This window comes from Mustela nigripes, chromosome 1 (genome assembly GCF_022355385.1).
Source record: "Mustela nigripes isolate SB6536 chromosome 1, MUSNIG.SB6536, whole genome shotgun sequence".
In the NCBI taxonomy this organism is placed as follows: Eukaryota; Metazoa; Chordata; class Mammalia; order Carnivora; family Mustelidae; genus Mustela; species Mustela nigripes.
Window position 1 is genome coordinate 257,357,634 of NC_081557.1, and position 18,075 is coordinate 257,375,708.

The window sequence follows — 18,075 nt, forward strand, 5'->3', positions numbered from 1 at the left end:
TGGACATTGGGGAGGGTATGTGCTTTGGTGAGTGCTGTGAAGTGTGTAAACCTGGTGATTCACAGACCTGTACCCCTGGGGATAAAAATATATGTTTATAAGAAATAAAAAATTAAATTTAAAAAAAAAACGATATAATCTTTAAAAAAGACTGATTCTCCTTATAGTAATAGATTAACTTTGGTTTTCAGAATATAACCAAATTTGCCAACCTGGATTAGGAACTTCAGCAGCCGCCCACTTTCCTAAAAACCTAATTCAATTATTATTTTAGGAGAGGTGAAAAATGATTGTGCAGCAATATAATAATTCTACACCCAGACCTCCAATTTCAAACACTTGAAACATCTAGTCAAAATTGTCACAAAACACCTCTAAATGATAAAAAGAATGGGAATATAGGATTCCCTTTTAAGAATAAGACGTAAAAAAAACTAGAATAAATATAAGTATATTGTGTAATGTTTCATCATTAAACTGTTAAAGCTATACCAGCTCTTCTTTTTGACCTACCTCTTTGCTTGGTGACTGAATACAAATGTCTCCTGTTTTAGGTGTTGAATAAAGCAATGATTTTGTAGAATTTGTGCTAAAATCATTGGCCAAACCTTAAAAAAAGCAGTAAATAAATAAATAAACACGGTATAAAATCTTTTGGTTACAATTAAAAGAAGCCCTACATGAAATGTGAAGAAGTTTGACAACTCTTTAAAAACAATTAGTTTAAAATTAAGTACAAACATCACTTCAACATTCAAATGTTCCTGTCGGCATCAGGAACTGAAAAAGGCAAACAAGATTCCTGAAGAAATAATATAACAGCTCTTCTTTCAGTGCTTATATAGAAGAAATATTTTTCCATTGTTTCTTTGGTTAGCCTATTCTCTTATTTCAATGGCTTCTAATGCTGACAAGCACTTAGAGAAGTTTTTGCCCTAACTCACCATTTCTATAAAAAGAACTGCGTATCACCAAACATTACCTCTTAGAGATCCTAAGTATTCCGCACATTTACTCCCACTATATGAAATACCTTCTCCTGTGTATGATAATTATTTATGGACTCCCAGAGTATAAGAATCTAGTATGAACTAAAGGAAATGATTAATTATTCTCTTTTTTGCTACTATCATCCTCAGTGTATCAGGAAATACATAAAGGATTACACATGTACTCAACATTCTGGGAAGATATTTTATATATATTTAAATGTCAGAATGTATTTACTGAATTTAATATTAATAATTTAATAATATGACAAATTTACATTTTCATCCAACCCAACCATCAAAGTCCACCTTTAAGATGTCTTACTATTTTCTTCAAAACAGTCTTGCAAGATTTCCAGTATGTTCTGGCCTTGCTTCGTCTTAATGTCAGGTGCTCTAATAAGAAGGAAGGGAAAATGTCACATATCATTTCCAGAAGATATTTGCTATTTTAAGTTACAATCTACTTTGAAAATTTAATATCTCATTATAAAATGCTATTTTACTTAATGGGGAAAATATCACTTTTACTATCTCAGGACAAAACAAGTACTTGAGAGTCCAAGAGTTTCCAGAAAAGTATCTGAAGCAGTATACTGTTATCTACATTAACAATTACATTCCTTGATTGAAGAGCCACATCTAAAGCCATTTTAGACTACTGGTATATCTAAACAACAATATAAATGGTTTTGAACAAATCTAATCCATACTAAAACACTTCTTTAATAAAAACTCATGGTCACAGTACTAATAGCTCCAAGTAACAGTCTTCCCTTCAAGTTCTCCAATGCATTTTTATTTAATATTATTAACCTTAATAGCAGCTTATGAATCAGTATAAAATTTTCATTGTAGTTTCACATGCAGTTGTAAGAAATAAAAGAGAGAAAATCCCTTGTTCACTTTTATCTAGTTTCCCCCAATGGTAACATTTTGTAAAACTATACTATATTACCACAACCAGGATACTGATATCAACACAATCCACTAATCTTTTCTGATTTCTCCATTTCTACACATACAGTTGACCCCTGAACAATATGGGTTTGAACTCATACACAGATTTTTTTTTTTCATCCACTCATACAGATTTTTTTTCAGTAAACATACTGGAAAATTTTTTGGAGATCTACAAAAATTTGAAAAAACTTAGACAAACCACATAGCCCAGAAATATAAAAAGAAATTAACAAAAAGTTAAGTATGTCATGAATGCATAAAATACATGTAGATACTAGTCTATTTTACCATTTACTACCATAAAATACAGACAAATCTATTTTTAGAAGTTAAAATTTATCAAAACTTATACATACAATACATGGTGCTATTTGTAGTCAAGAGATGTGAAGAAATGTAAAGATGCAGTTAAATCATAATGGCATAAAACTGTAGTGCATGCTGTACAACTGTAATAATTTTACAGTCACTCTGCTGCTGTTGTGCTGAGCTCAAGTATTAGTGAGTATCCCCTTAAAATGCCATCTAACACTAATCATCTCTGAGTGAGCAGTTCATCTTCTCCAGTAAACTGCGAATTGGCAGTAAAAAGTGATCTCTCACAGTTCCCCCATTTTTCATTATGTTTAGTGCAATACTGTAAACCCCAAATAACACCAGGGGACCCAACAAGGTACCACTAGTGATGCTGGAAATGCCACCAAGAAACAGAGAGACCGTCATGACATTACAAGAAAAAGTTGAATTACTTTATATATACCATAGACTGAACTCTGCCTCTGTGGTTGCCTGCTATTTCAAGATAAATAAATGCAGCATAAGGACTACTGTGAAAAAAGAAATTAGTGAAGCTGTCTTTGCTGCTGTGCCAGCAGATACAAAACCTTGCATTTTGCTAAATAGCTTTTTATCTTGTACTGAAAATGCAGCTTTTATGTGGCTTGCAGGACCTCTTACGAGAAAGGCATAAATAGAGATACTAATATGGCTTGAAAAAAACCAAGGTTACTATAAGACATCTTAAAGCAAAGGAAGTGAAGGATCTAAAGCTAGAGAATTTCATGCCAGGAAAGGATGGTCTGACAATTTAGAAAGAGACTTGGCTTTTTAAAAAAGTCAAGATTAGGAGCAAGAGGCAGAGCACTAGGAAACCTAAATTCCTTCTAGTCCCAGGAATTCAGCTAGATAGCTAACAAACCATTCTGAACACCTACAGACTCAAAAGATCAAAGAAAATAATAGCAATTCTATGAACAGAAAAATGACCACTTTCTGAAAGGTAAGGCTTTCGGGAAAGTAAACACAAGGCGATATACAGAAATACAGACCGCGGTGGGTTGGTGGGGGAGGAGAGAAGGCCTCCATCAGCCAGCTCCTGGCAAGTGACAGAGCAGCAGAGCACAAAATCAGAACTTGGAGAAGTCTGCTCCACTGAGGGATGTAGCTCCAGTGGCTAAGGACAGGCCAGGGGAGGGGGTGGAGCTCCCACTGAGACAGTGTGGTCTCAGGAGCCTCAGAGTCACAGAAAGACTGAGGTTGCCTGAGTGCGGCACAACTCCCAGGTATCAGAGCAGGGAAGCCAGCTGCAAAGACGGAGCTAAGGAGTGCGTTCTCGGCTCAGGGTTGCCATAAACCATGATCCCTGGCACAGCCAGGCTACTGGTTTTCAGGCAAGGACCCTACAAGTGGCAAATCGGGGAGACCCCCCCCTTCCTCCACCAGGAAGGGCAGCGCGGGAGTGCACTGCAAGAATCTGCTGGGTTTGGAGACCCCAAACAGGCACAGGCCAGGTGAGCACAGAGTGCAGCTGGAGACCAGGGAGACAGGCGTGTTTGACAGCTTTTCTCTGAAGGCTCACTGGGGAGTGGGCCTCCAAGCTCTTGTCTCCTCCAGCCTGGAGACTGAGAGGCTGCCATTTTCATTCTCATCCACCAAAGCTGTGCAGAAAGTTGTCAGGGAACAAAAGCACCAAGAGCAAACCTGAACAGAGTACTCAGCCTGGCCCCTGGTAAGGGTGCTGTCAATTCCGCCTGGGGCAAAGACACTTGAGAATCACTGCAACAGGCCCCTCCCCCAGAAGATCAGCAAGAACATCCAGCCAGGACCAATTTTACCAATCAATAAGAACAGCAAAACTCCAGCACCAGGGGAATACAGCAAATGGAATTCATGGCTTTTTTCCCATGATTCTTTAGTCTTTCAAACTTAAATTTTTTTTAATTTTATTTTTTCTTTTTCTTTAATTTTTCCTCTTTCTTATTTTAATCTTATTTTATCAATACCTTTTTTAAACTCTTTTAATTTTAATTTTTACATTCATTTTTTGTTCCTTCATTGTATTTAACTTTATTTTTTGTATATATATGTGTGTTGGGGTGTGTGTGTGTGTGTGTGTGTGTGTGTGTGTGTGTATGTTATTCTTTCTTTAAAATTTTGGGATATACTTTCTTCTAACAGACTTATATCCTAAATCTAGTGTATGGCTTTCTTCTAGTCTCCAGCCTGAGGATGTTTCTCTTCCTTTTTTTTTTTTTTAATTTTTTTCTTTCTTTTTTCAATCAACTTTTCTCTTATCAATTACTTTTTAGAAATCTTTTTTAATTTCCATCTTTACAGTCATATTCCCTCTCTTCATCACATTTACCATTATTTGTGTGTGGGGAGGGTATATATACATATACATGATTTTCTTTCTTTAAAATTTTGGGAGGCAGTTTCTTCTTTTTTTTTTTTTATTTTTTTAAAAGATTTTATTTTTTTATTTTTTTTTTTTAAAGATTTTATTTATTTATTTGACAGAGAGAAATCACAAGTAGGCAGAGAGGCAGGCAGAGAGAGAGAGAGGAGGAAGCAGGCTCCCTGCTGAGCAGGGAGCCCGATGCAGGACTCGATCCCAGGACCCTGAGATCATGACCTGAGCCGAAGGCAGCGGCCTAACCACTGAGCCACCCAGGCGCCCTAAAAGATTTTATTTATTTATTTGGAAGACAGATATCATAAGCAGGCAGAGAGGCAGGCAGAGATAGGAAGGGAAGCAGGCTCCCTGTTGAGCACAGCACCTGATGCAGGACTCAATCCCAGGGCCCTGGGATCATGACCTGAGCCGAAGGCAGAGGCTTTAACCCACTGAGCCACCCAGGTGTCCTGGGAGGCAGTTTTTTCTAACAGATCAAAATACACCCAAAATCTAAAGTGCGGCTCTGTTCTATTCACCAGCCTGATGATATTCTTTCTTTTTTCTCCCTCCTTTGTTTTGCCCTCAATTACAGGTCTCTTCTGATTCATTTAGTGTATATTTTTCTGAGGTCATTGTTACCCTATTGGCATTTTGTTCTCTCATTCATCTATTCTTCTCTGGACAAAATGACAAAAATGGAAAAACTCATCTCAAAAAAAAGAACAAGAGGCAGTACCAACCACAAGGGACCTAATCAATACGGACATTAGTAAGATTAGAAACATAACAGCTGAGCTTGAAAAAAGCTTAGAAGATACTAGAAAGAGGGCGCCTGGGTGGCTCAGTGGGTTAAGCTGCTGCCTTCGGCTCAGGTCAGGATCTCAGGGTCCTGGGATCGAGTCCCGCATCGGGCTCTCTGCTCAGCAGGGAGCCTGCTTCTCTCTCTCTCTCTCTCTCTCTCTCTCTCTGTCTGCCTCACTGTATACTTGTAATCTCTGTCAAATAAATAAATAAAATCTTAAAAAAAAAAAGAAGATACTAGAGAATCGTTTTCCAGAGAAGTAAAAGAACTAAAATCTAACCAAAATGAAATAAAAAAGGCTATTAATGATATAGAATCAAAAATGGAGGCTCTTGGGCGCCTGGGTGGCTCAGTGGGTTAAAGCCTCTGCCTTCGGCTCAGGTCATGATCTCAGGGTCCCGCATCGGGCTCTCTGCTCAGCAGGGAGCCTGCTTCCTCCTCTCTCTCTCTGCCTGCCTCTCTGCCAACTTGTGATCTCTGTCTCTCAAATAAATAAAAAATTAAAAAAAAAAAATGGAGGCTCTTAATTCTAAGACAAATGAGGTGGAAGAGAGAATTAGTGATATAGAAGACCAAATGATAAAGAATAAAGAAGCTGAGAAAAAGAGATAAACAGCTAATGGATCATGAGGGGAGAATTTAGGAGATAAGTGATACTGTCAGATGAAACAATATTAGAATAATTTGGATCCCAGAAGAAGGAGAGGGGGAAGAAGGTATACTGGTGCAAATTATAGCACAGAGCTTCCCTAATTTGGGGAAGAACACAGGAACCAGAATTCAGGAGGCATAGACAACCACCACCCTCAAAATCAATAAAAATAAGTCAACAACCCATCATCTAATAATAAAACTTAGAAGTCCCTAAGACAAAGAAAAAATCCTAAAGGCAGCTCAGGACGAAAGGTCTATAACATACAATGGTAGAAATATTAGATTGGCAGGAAATCTATCCACAGAGATCTGCCAGGCTGGAAAGGACTGGCATGATATATTCAGAGCACTAAAGGAGAAAAACATGCAGTCAAGAATAGTATATCCGGGACACCTGGGTGGCTCAGTTGGTTAAGCAGCTGCCTTCAGCTCAGGTCATGAATCGAGTCCCACATCAGGCTCCTTGCTCGGCGGGAAGCCTGCTTCTCCCTCTGCCTCTGTCTGCCACTCTGTCTGCCTGTGCTCGCTCACTCTCTCTCTCTGACAAATAAATAAATAAAATATTAAAAAAAAAAAAAAAAGAATAGTATATCTAACTACACTGTCCCTGGAAAAAGAAGTTAAGATAAAAAGCTTCCAGGACAAAAACAGCACGGAGGTTCCTCAAAAAGTTGAAAATAGAGCTACCCTACAACCCAGCAATGGCACTACTGGGTATTTACCCTAAAGATACAAATGTAGTGATCTGAAGGGACAGATGCACCTGAATGTTTATAGAAGCAATGTCCACAAGAGCCAAACTATGGAAAGAACCTAGATGTCCATCAACAGATGAATGGATAAAGAAGATGTGGTGTATACATATACAATGGAATACTATGCAGCCATCAAAAGAAATGAAATCTTGCCATTTGCAATGACATGGATGGAACTAGAGGGTATTATGCTGAGCGAAATAAATCAGAGAAAGACAATTATCATATTATCTCCCTGATATGAGGAATTTGAGAGGCAGAGTGGGAGGTAGGGAACAAAAAAATGAAGCAAGATGGGATCAAGAGGGAGACAAACCATAAGAAACTCTTAATCTCACAAAACAAACTGAGGGTTGCTGGCGGGAGGGGGTATGAAGGGGGTGGTTGGGTTATGGATATTAGGGAGCGTATGTGATATGGGGAGTGCTGAGACCTGTGTAAGCCTGACAATTCACACACCTGTACCCCTGGGGCAAATAATACATTATATCTTAATTAAAATAATTAATTAAAAATAAAAAAATAAAAGCTTCCAGGACAGACAAAAACTAAAAGAATTTGCAAACACCAAACCAGCTCTATAGGAAATACTAAAAGGGGTCCTCTAAGCAAAGAGAGAGCCTAAAAGTAACATAGATGAGAAAGGAACAGAGACAATACACAGTAACAGTCACCTTACAGGCAATATAATGGCACTAAATTCGTATCTTTCAATACTTACCGGGAAACTAAATATGCTAAATACCCCAATCAAAAGACAAAGGGTTACAGAATGGATTAACACAAGCCCTATAATGGGTTAAGGCCTCTGCCTTCTGATCAGGTCATGATCTCAGGGGCCTGGAATCAAGCCCCACATCTGGCTCTCTGCTCAGCAGGGAGCCTGCTTCCTCCTCTCTCTGCCTGCCTCCCTGCCTACTTGTGATCTCTGTCAAATAAATAAAATCTTAAAAAAAAAAAAACAAGCCCAATCGATATGCTGTCTGCAGGAGACTCATTTTAGACCCAAAGACACCTCCAGATTTAAAGTGAGGGGGTGGAAAAAAATTTACCATGCTAATGGACATCAAAAGAAAGCTGGGGTGGCAATCCTTAGATCAGGCAAATTAGATTTTAAACCAAAGACTATATAATAAGAGATGAGGACACTATGTCATACTTAAAGGGTCTATCCAACAAGAAGACCTAACAATTTTAAATATCTATGCCCCTAACATGGGAGAAGCCAATTATATAAACCAATTAGTAAAAAAACCAAAGAAACACATCAACAATAATAAATAGTAGAGGACTTTAACATCCCCCCTCATTGAAATGGACAGATCATCCAAGCAAAGGAAATAAAGGCCTTAAATGACACACTGGACCAGATGACATCACAGATATATTCAGAACATTCTATCCCAAAACAAACGAATACACATTCTTCTCTAGTGCACATGGAACATTCTCCAGAATAGATCACATTCTCGGTCACAAATCAGTCTCAACCAGTACCAAAAGACTGGGATCACTCCCTGTATATTTTCATAAGTTAGAACTCAATCACAAGAGGAAAGGTGAAAAGTACTCAAATACATGGAGGCTAAAGAGCATCCTACTAAAGAATGAATGGGTCAATCAGGAAATTAAAAATTTTTTAAATTCATGGAAACAAATGATAATGAAAACACAACTGTTCAAAATCATTGGGATGCATCAGAGGCTGTCCTAATAGGAAAGTATATCGCATTACGAGACTTTCTCAACAAATGACTCCAATACACAACCTAACCCTACACCTAAAGGAGCTGGAGAAAGAATAGCAAAGAAAGCCTAAACCCAACAGGAGAAGAGAAATCATAAAGATCAGAGCAGAGGGGCACCTGGGTGGCTCAGCGGGTTAAAGCCTCTGCCTTCGGCTCAGGTCATGATCCCAGGGTCCTGGGATTGAGCCCCACATCGGGCTCTCTGCTCAGCAGGGAGCCTGCTTCCTCCTCTCTCTGTCTCTGCCTGCCTCTCTGCCTACTTGTCTGTCAAATAAATAAATAAAATTTAAAAAAAAATCAGAGCAAAAATCAATGAAATAGAAAACAAGAACAAATCAACAAAACTAGGAGCTGGTTTTTTGAAAGAATTAATAGACTGATAAACCCCTGGCCAGACTTATTAAAAAGAAAAGAGAAAAGGACCCAAATTAATAAAATCATGAATGAAAGAGGAAAAATCACAACCAACACAAAAGAAATACAAACAAGTATAAGAACATATTATGAGCAATAATATGTCAGCAAATTAGACAATCTGGAAGAAATGGAGGCATTCCTAGAGATGTATAAACTACCAAAACGGAACCAGGAACAAACAGAAAACCTGAACAGACCCATAACCAGTAAGGAAATTGAAGCAGTCATCAAAAATCTCCCAACAAGAGCCCAGGGCCAGATGGCTTCCCAGGGGAATTGTACTAAACATTTAAAGAAGAATTAATACCTATTCTCCTCCAACTCTTCTAAAAAATAGAAATGGAAAGAAAACTTCCAAACTCATTTTGTGAGGGCTGCACTACCTTGATTCAAATACCAAAGATCCCATCAAAAAAGAGAATTACAGACCAATATCCCTGATGAACATGGACGCAAAAATTCTTGCCAAAATACTAGCCAATAGGATCCAACAGTACATTAAAAGGATTATTCACCACAAACAAGTGGGATTTATTCCTGGGCTGCATGGATGGTTCAACATCTGCAAATCAATCAATGTGATACAATACATTAATAAAAGAAATAACAAGAACCATATGATACTCTCAACAGATGCTGAAAAAGCATTTGACAAAGTATAGCATCCTTTCTTGATCAAAGCCTTCAAAGTGTAGGGATAGAGGGCATATACCTCAATACCATCAAAGCCATCTATGAAAAACCTACGGCAAATATCAGTCTCAATGGGGAAAAACTGACAGCTTTTCCCCTAAGATCAGGAACACAGCAGGGATGTCCACTATCACCACTGCTATTCAACATACTACTAGAAGTCCTAGCCTTAGCAAGCAGACAACAAAAAGAAATACATCCAAATCATCAAAGAAGAAGTCAAACTCTCACTCTTTGCAGATGATACGACACTTTACGTGGAAACCCAGAAGACTCCACCCCAAAACTGCTAGAACTCATACAGGAATTCAGTAAAGTGTCAGGATGTAAAATCAATGCACAGAAATCAGTTGCATTTCTATACACCAACAACACAGAAGAAAGAGAAATTAAGGAGTCAATCCCATTCAAAGTAGCACCAAAAACCATAAGATACCTAGCAATAAAGCTAACCAAAGAAGCAAAGAATTTATACTCAGAAAACTATAGAATACTCATTAAAGAAATTGAGGAAGACACAAAGAAATGGAAAAACATTCCATGCTCATGGATTGGAAGAACGAAAATTGTGAAAACATCTACGCTACCTAAAGCAATCCACACATTTAATGCAATCCCTATCAAAATACCATCCATTTTTTTCAACAAACTGGAAAAAATAATCCTAAAATTTATATGGAACCAGAAAAGACCCCAAATAGCCCGAAGAATGTTGAAAAAGAAAACCAAAGTTGGTGGCATCACATTTCCAGACTTCAAGCTCTATTACAAAGCTGTAATCAGTGACAGTATGGTAACTGGCACAAAAACAGACACACAGATCAACGGAACAGATTAGAGTGCCCAGAAATGGACCCCTCAACTCTATGGTCAACTAATCTTCAATAAAGCAGGAAAAAAAGGTCCAATGGGAAAAAAGTCTCTTCAACAAAGAGAGTTGGGAAAACAGCCACATGCAGAAAAATGAAACTGGACTACTTTCTTTCACCATGCACAAAAAATAGACTCAAAACGGATGAAAGACCTCAATGTGAAATAGGAATCCATCAAAATCCTTGCGGAGAATACAGCCACAGCAACTTCTTCCTAGATACATCACTAAAGGCAAGGGAAGCAAGGGCAAAAGTGAACTTTTGGGCCTTCATCAAAGTATCAAGATCAAAAGCTTTTGCACAACAATGGAAACAGTCAAAAAAACCAAAAGACAACTGACAGAATGGGAGAAGATATTTGAAAATGACGTATCAGATAAAGGGCTAGTATCTAAAATCTATAAAGACCTTATCAAACTCAACACCCAAAGAAAAAATAATCCAATCAAGAAATGGGCGGAAGACTAGAACAGACATTTTTGCAAAGAAGACATCCAAATGGCCAACAGACACATGAAAAAGTGCTCCACATCATTCGGAATCAGGGAAATACAAATCAAAACCACAGTGAGATACCACCTCACACCAGTCAGAATGGTTTAAAATTTTAAGTCAGGGAACAACTGGTGTTGGTGAGGATGTGGAGAAAGGGGAACCCTCCTACACTGCTGGTGAGAATGCAAACTGGTGTAGTCACTATGGAAAATAGTATAGAGGTTCCTCAAACAGTTGAAAATAGAGCTACCCTACAACCTAACAACTGCACTACTGGGTATTTAACCCAAAGATAAAAGTGTAGTGATCTGAAGAGTCACATATACCCCAATGTTTATAAAAGCAATGTCCAGGGACGCCTGGGTGGCTCAGTTGGTTGGACAACTGCTTTCGGCTCGGGTCATGATCCCGGAGTCCCGGGATCGAGTCCCGCATCAGGCTCCCAGCTCCACGGGGAGTCTGCTTCTCCCTCTGACCTTCTCCTCGCTCATGCTCTCTCTCACTGTCTCTCTCTCAAATAAATAAATGAAAAAAAAAAAAAAAAAAAAAAAGCAATGTCCTCAATAGCCAAACTATGGAAAGAGCCTATATGTCCATCAACAGAGAAGGGATAAAGAAGATGTGGTATAGGGGCACCTGGGTGGCTCAGTGTGTTGGGCCTCTGCCTTCAGCTCAGCTCATGATCTCAGGGTCCTGGGATTGAGCCCCGCATCAGGCTCTCTGCTCAGCGGGGAGCCTGCTTCCCTCCGCCTCTCTCTCTCTGTCTGCCTCTCTGCCTACTTGTAATCTCTGTCTGTCAAATAAATAAAGAAAATATTAAAAAAAAAAAAAAAAAAGATGTGGTATATATACACAGTGGAATAATTCTGCAGCCATCAAAAAGGAGAAACCGAAATCTTACCATCTGCCACATGGGCAGAACTAGAGGGTATTATGCTAAGCAAAATAAGTCAATCAGAAAGGGACAATTAGGGGCGCCTGGGTGGCTCAGTGGGTTAAAGCCTCTGCCTTCGGCTCAGGTCATGATTCCGGGGTCCTGGGATCGAGCCCCGCATCGGGCTCTCTGCTCAGCAGAGAGCCCGCTTCCTCCTTCCTCTCTGCCTGCCTCTCTGCCTACTTGTGACCTCTGTCTGTCAAATAAATAAATAAATCTTTAAAAAAAAAAAAAAAAAAAAAAGAAAGGGACAATTATCATACGATCTCACAGATTTGAGGAATTTGAGAAACAAGACAGAGGATCATAGGGGAAGGAAGGGAAAAATGAAACAAGACGAAACCAGAGAGGGAGGCAAACCTTAAGAGATTCTTGGTCTCAGAAAACAAAGGGTTGGGCGCCTGGGTGGCTCAGTGGGTTAAGCCGCTGCCTTCGGCTCGGGTCATGATCTCAGGGTCCTGGGATCGAGTCCCGCATCGGGCTCTCTGCTCAGCGGGGAGTCTGCTTCCTCCTCTCTCTCTCTCTGCCTGCCTCTCTGCCTACTTGTGATCTCTCTCTGTCAAATAAATAAATAAAAATTTAAAAAAAGAAAAGAAAACAGAGGGTTGCTGGAGTGCAAGGGGGTGGAAAGGATGGAGTGGCGGGATGATGGACACTGGGGAGGGTGTGTGCTATGGTAAGTGCTGTGAAGTGTGTAAGATTGATGAATCACAGACCTGAACCCCTGAAACAAATAACACATTATATGTTAATTTTTAAAAAGTCAAGATAACATAAGACTCTTCTGTTAAACAAAAGGCAGTATACAGGGGCACCTGGGTGGCTCAGTTGGTTAAGGCACTGCCTTCAGCTCAAGTCCGGATCCCAGAGTCCCAGGATGGAATCCCACATCAGATTCCCAGCTCTGCAGGGAGTCTGCTTTTCCCTCTGATCTCTCCTATCACGCTCTCTCTCACTCAAATAAATAATATCTTAAAAAAAAAAAAAAAAAAGGCAGCATACAAGTTCCCAGATGCTGCAGCTCAAGTCATGATCTCAGGATCAGGAGACGGAGCTCCCCACTCGGTGCAGTCTGCTTAAAGTGTTCTCCCTTCTCTCTCTGCCCATCCACTGTCCCCGCTGCTTGTGCACACCCTCTCAAAATAATAATAATAATAATAATAATAAAAAATAAAACCGGCTCAGTCAGTTGGGCATCCGACTTTTGATTTCAGCTCAGATCATGATCTCAGGGCCATGAGAATATGCCCTACATCGGGTTCCATGCCCTCCATCAAGCATGGAGCCTGCTTAAGATTATCTCTCTCCCTGTCCCTCTGCCCCTCCCTCCTGCTTGCATGCCTGCTCCCACACTCCTCTCTCAAAAAAAAGGGGCGGGGCTCAGTCAGTTAATTATCCAACTCTTGGTTTTGGCTCAGGATCCTGGGATCAAGCCCCTCACCGAGCTCCCCTCACAAAAAGGAGTCTGCTTGTCTCCCACTCTCTCTGCCCCTCCCCCTGCTTATACACATGCTCTCTCTCTCTCTCTCTCAAATAAATAAAGCTACTTTTCCCAAAAAAGAAAAAAAAAAGGCAGAAAAAGTTAATCACTGAGTAAAAAGGATCTCTGTATAAACATATTTTAAAGCAGACAAAATTGTCCTATTCTAGAAAAAACATGCCATAGAGGACATTTATTATTAAGGAAGAGAAGCAAGCAAAGGATAGGCTAACTCTACTGTTTTGTGCAAATAATAATAATCAGGACCGACTTATCTACAAAACTGCTAAACCCCAGCTTTGAAGGAAAAAGATAAAACACCAGCTGCCAGATTTGGGGCTGTACGATACCAAGAAAGCTAGGCAATGAGAATCCTTCTTCTGAACTGGTTCTACCAGTGCTTTGTCCCTGAATTCAAGAGGTATCCTACCAGTAAGGATCTATCTGTCTTTAAAAGTTCTTCTGATATTAAAAATGCCACTGGCCACCCAAAACCCCAAGAGTTCAACACTGAAGGAGTCAAAACGGTATAACTGCCCCCAACACAACTTCTCAAATTCAGCCTCCAGAATAGAGAATCATAAGGACTGTAAAGACTCATTACACATGGTTCTCTATGCTAAGGAATATGTAACAGAGAAAACAACATGAAAGTCTGGAAGGATTACAGCACTGAAGATACCATTATTGTTAGGAGAAAAAGCTATGAAAACCATTAAGCCCAAAGCAATAAAATCCTGCTGGAGCAAACTATGTGCAGATGTAATACATGACTTCACAGGATTTACAATGGAGCCAAACAAGAAAAGTCAAAAAAAAGCTTGTGGATATGGCAAAAAAGGTTGGGGTACAGGGTTTTAAAATAAGGATCTTGGAGAAATTAAAGAGCTAATAGACATCAATACCAGAGGAATTAACAGAAGATGACTATCTGGAGATGAGCACTTCTAAATCAGTACCAGACAAGGTAGGAGATACAGAAGTACTATCAGAAAACAAACTGATGGGCGCCTGGGTGGCTCAGTGGGTTAAGCCGCTGCCTTCGGCTCAGGTCATAATCTCAGGGTCCTGGGATCGAGTCCCACATCGGGCTCTCTGCTCAGCAGGGAGCCTGCTTCCTTCTCTCTCTCTCTCTGCCTGCCTCTCTGCCTACTTGTGATCTTTCTCTGTCAAATAAATAAATAAAATCTTTAAAAAAAAAAAAAGAAAGAAAGAAAAAGAAAACAAATTGACATTAGATAATCTGATAGAGGCTTCCAATTACTCCAGACTGTTTTTGGCCTCTTTTATGACATGGACCTTCTAACTGTCATAACAGACAGTGAAAATAAGGTAAACAGCAGAAGGATTGGTACCACTGGTACCATATAAAATCAATTTTAGAGAAATGAAAAAGCAAACATCAGACAAAAATTATGGTCTAATTGTATAAAGTTGTACCAAGCATGCCTGCCTCTCCTGCCTCCCCTTTTACCTCCCCACCTCTTCTGCCTCCATCACACCTGAAATCAATCACCTCAGCTCTTTCTCCTCCTCTTCAGCCTGTTCAATGTGAAGACGATGAGGATGGAGATCTTTGTGATGACCCACTTCCACTTAATGAACAGTAATCAGCACGCCATATCATTAATGAACTATGTATGTGTGTGTGCACATGTGAAAATCTATTAACTGTATAGCAAAAAACGTATGAAACATTTGTGTGTCATTGTCATCATCATCACCTAATGATTCATTGTGAGAACATCTTGTGCAAAACCTGACGGAAGTAGATAGCCTATCTTTACATGGGCATAAGGTGAGTGATATTTAATATAAAATTAATAATGTGTTATCTCGCTGTCTTTAACTTTCCTTTCAAAGAATTATACTACCATATAATATGTCTCTCCTCACAGGTAAGTGGTTTAATAAAAGAGTAACAATGTTTCCAAACTATATTATGAATATAATAAATATTGTACCATATGCTGTATGCTATAAAAATTTTACAATTCATTCAGTAGTGTATAGACTAGGCTACCATAAAACAATCATTGATCACACCAGGCTACCATAAAGCAATCATATTACTGCTTCTCTATCAATACCTGTTATATTTGTAAATAAATATGAATTTCTTTCCCACATATTTTCATGTCTGATGTCTAGTGCTAGTAATATATATAACATCTACAGTGTTTTTATAAGACTATATTAATATAGGTAATAACAGACAATTCTTGTAAACAGGCAACAAAAACTTACTGTTACCAATACAGTACAGTACTGTAATTGTGTTTCCTTATGATTTTCTTAATAACATTTTCTATTCTTTAGATTATTTTATTGTAGAATACAGTATATAATATAGAGTATACAAAGTATGTGTTGATTATTTATGTTATTGGTAAGGCTTCCAGGCAATAGTAGGCTGTTAGTAGAAGTTTTGGGGGAGTTAAAAATTATGTAAGGATTTTCAACTTTTCCAACTTTAGTGGTCAGCAACCCTAACCCCCAAGATGTTCAAGGGTCAACTGTACTCATTTGCGAGTTTACGTCAATACCTAGTTCTGTGCAATTTATGACATCTGTAGGTTCAGATATCACCACCACAGTCAAGATACTGAACAGTTCCATACTACAAAGATCCTATATTGCCTCTTTATAACCTACACCTATGTTTTCTTTTAGCCCCAACAAATATGCTGCATCTTTGTAATATTACCATTCAATCCACTCTATAGAGTGCTTTCCCCATGGCTGTCAGTCAGAACTAAGACTGATTCTTCCTGAACCATAATTTATTAGCTAAATTTCTTTTCTCACTACTGCTAAGTCACTACAGTGATTGCATTAATATTTCCGTTAATATAAAATCACTAAGTAGACTATACTTAATCAGTGGGCACAGAAATCATTGTTAGAAGTAACTTTCCCTTCTTCATTTAAAAATCACTTTCTGAAGATAGAAATAAAAATGACTTAAAAAGCTTAAATAAATAACTCACCTGCAAGGTCGGCAAAATCTTCTTCTGTAGTCATTTTTGAGATGATCCTAAAAGAAAAATAAATCATCGAACTGGTGAACATTTAAGTTCCTCATTTATTCATTCAGCAAGTTTTGATAATTGGCCATTATAATATTATAAAGAGGAATTCATCTGGATCAAGTTAAAGAGAACTTGCCTCATATCTACTGTTTCAAAATCTTTGCTTATACTATTTGCTCACCCTGGGATTTATTCCATCTTTCTCCTTTTCCTCTACCCTGCCTCCATACCTTTTCCATCAAAATTCCAACTATCTGTGCTTCTAATAATTCAAATTGGTTGACTCGCAATATCTACTTATCTCCTTTACTTGCAGGCAGATCCCTGTAGAATAATAGTTAAGCACTAAAATGACATAAAACAACAATGAAAAAGAGGGTGGAAGAGAGGACCACCTATTAACAAAAAAATTTCTAAAAGATTGAAAAAAATGGATTATGTTAATTGATGAAAGCGGTATATTTGATAAAAGCGGTATAATTGATAAAAGCGGTAGCAGCCAAAAATAAGCTCAGAGGATCCAGTTTTTGATGGGTCGTAAAGCTAATCTGCCCAGGAAAAAGCCGTAACAATGCAGAACTAGGAAAACTAGAAATATGAAGGAGGAAAGAGTGAGAAAGGGAATGAACAGGATAAAAGACTCCCACATCCCCACCCCATCAACACAGAGCTAACTAACTGAATTTAAAGAATACAGAGCTAAAAAACTGTATTCTATTGTTTCAGTCTTAAATACCACCAGCATCTATAGATCACCAGACATTTAAACAAAACAGGAAAATCAAGACGAATTTTAAAAATGGAAAAGAAAAAGGCCCAAGAGAAAAATGAATTCAAGAATGAGAAAGAAGAGCATAACCCAACATATAAACACATCAAATTTTTATGTTGTACATTTGAAAGTAATGTAACATTGAGTGTCAAGAAACCCTGCGGAGGGTCAAACAAAGCCCCTGCAGAGCAAGGAGCACAACGAGGGACTCCATCCCAGAACCTTGGGATCCTGACCGGAGCAGGAGGCAGATACTTAACTAACTGAGCCACCCAGGCTAGGCTTCTATGAAAGAGAAAAAAAGAGAGAGAGAGAGAGAATGTAAAAACAAAAAACAAAACTCTAATTAGTACATGGAAAAGAGATTTGAAATACTGGACTCATAAAACAAAAGTGGTATACTACGCTGAGCCCAAGAAAAATTCTTAATAATTTAAAACATTTTTGCCTAAAATTTAAAAAGCAGTAATTATGAAAAAGCTAAGATATGTCTGAGAGGGGGAAAAAAAGACCAAAAAATGAAGAGGAAGTAGAAAATGGGAGAAACAAAGAAGTTCCAAAACTCAGGGGGTCCAACTTCTGACCAATTGTTATTCCACAAAGAACAAAGAAAAAGAAAAGAGATCTACTCTGAGAAAATACACAATCAAATTCCCTAAATCTGTAGAGCATAAGCCAGCATGATGAATTTAAGAGAATCCATACCTAGGTGAGACTAAGAAATGCTAGGATGCTTCCACAAAGAAAAAAGTCATTAACTCCAACTAGGAAACAGCCTCATCACTGGGAACA

At 38.6% G+C, this 18,075-nt stretch overlaps 1 protein-coding gene across 3 annotated transcripts in view; it reads right to left on the reverse strand.

Annotated features, from left to right (window-relative positions):
• Positions 1 to 18,075, reverse strand: part of CENPC (centromere protein C) — a 111,981-nt gene that overhangs the window by 90,209 nt on the left and 3,697 nt on the right. For 2 of the 3 annotated variants that reach the window (XM_059384747.1, XM_059384757.1), the window contains 3 exons: positions 16,470 to 16,516; positions 1,299 to 1,385; positions 514 to 608 (listed from right to left, as the gene is read on the reverse strand). In XM_059384747.1, the coding sequence (XP_059240730.1) occupies positions 514 to 608; positions 1,299 to 1,385; positions 16,470 to 16,503 (216 nt within the window). In that variant the 5' untranslated portion in view covers positions 16,504 to 16,516. The remainder of the gene's footprint in view (positions 1 to 513; positions 609 to 1,298; positions 1,386 to 16,469; positions 16,517 to 18,075) is intronic. The other variant, XM_059384741.1, reaches the window with a different exon arrangement.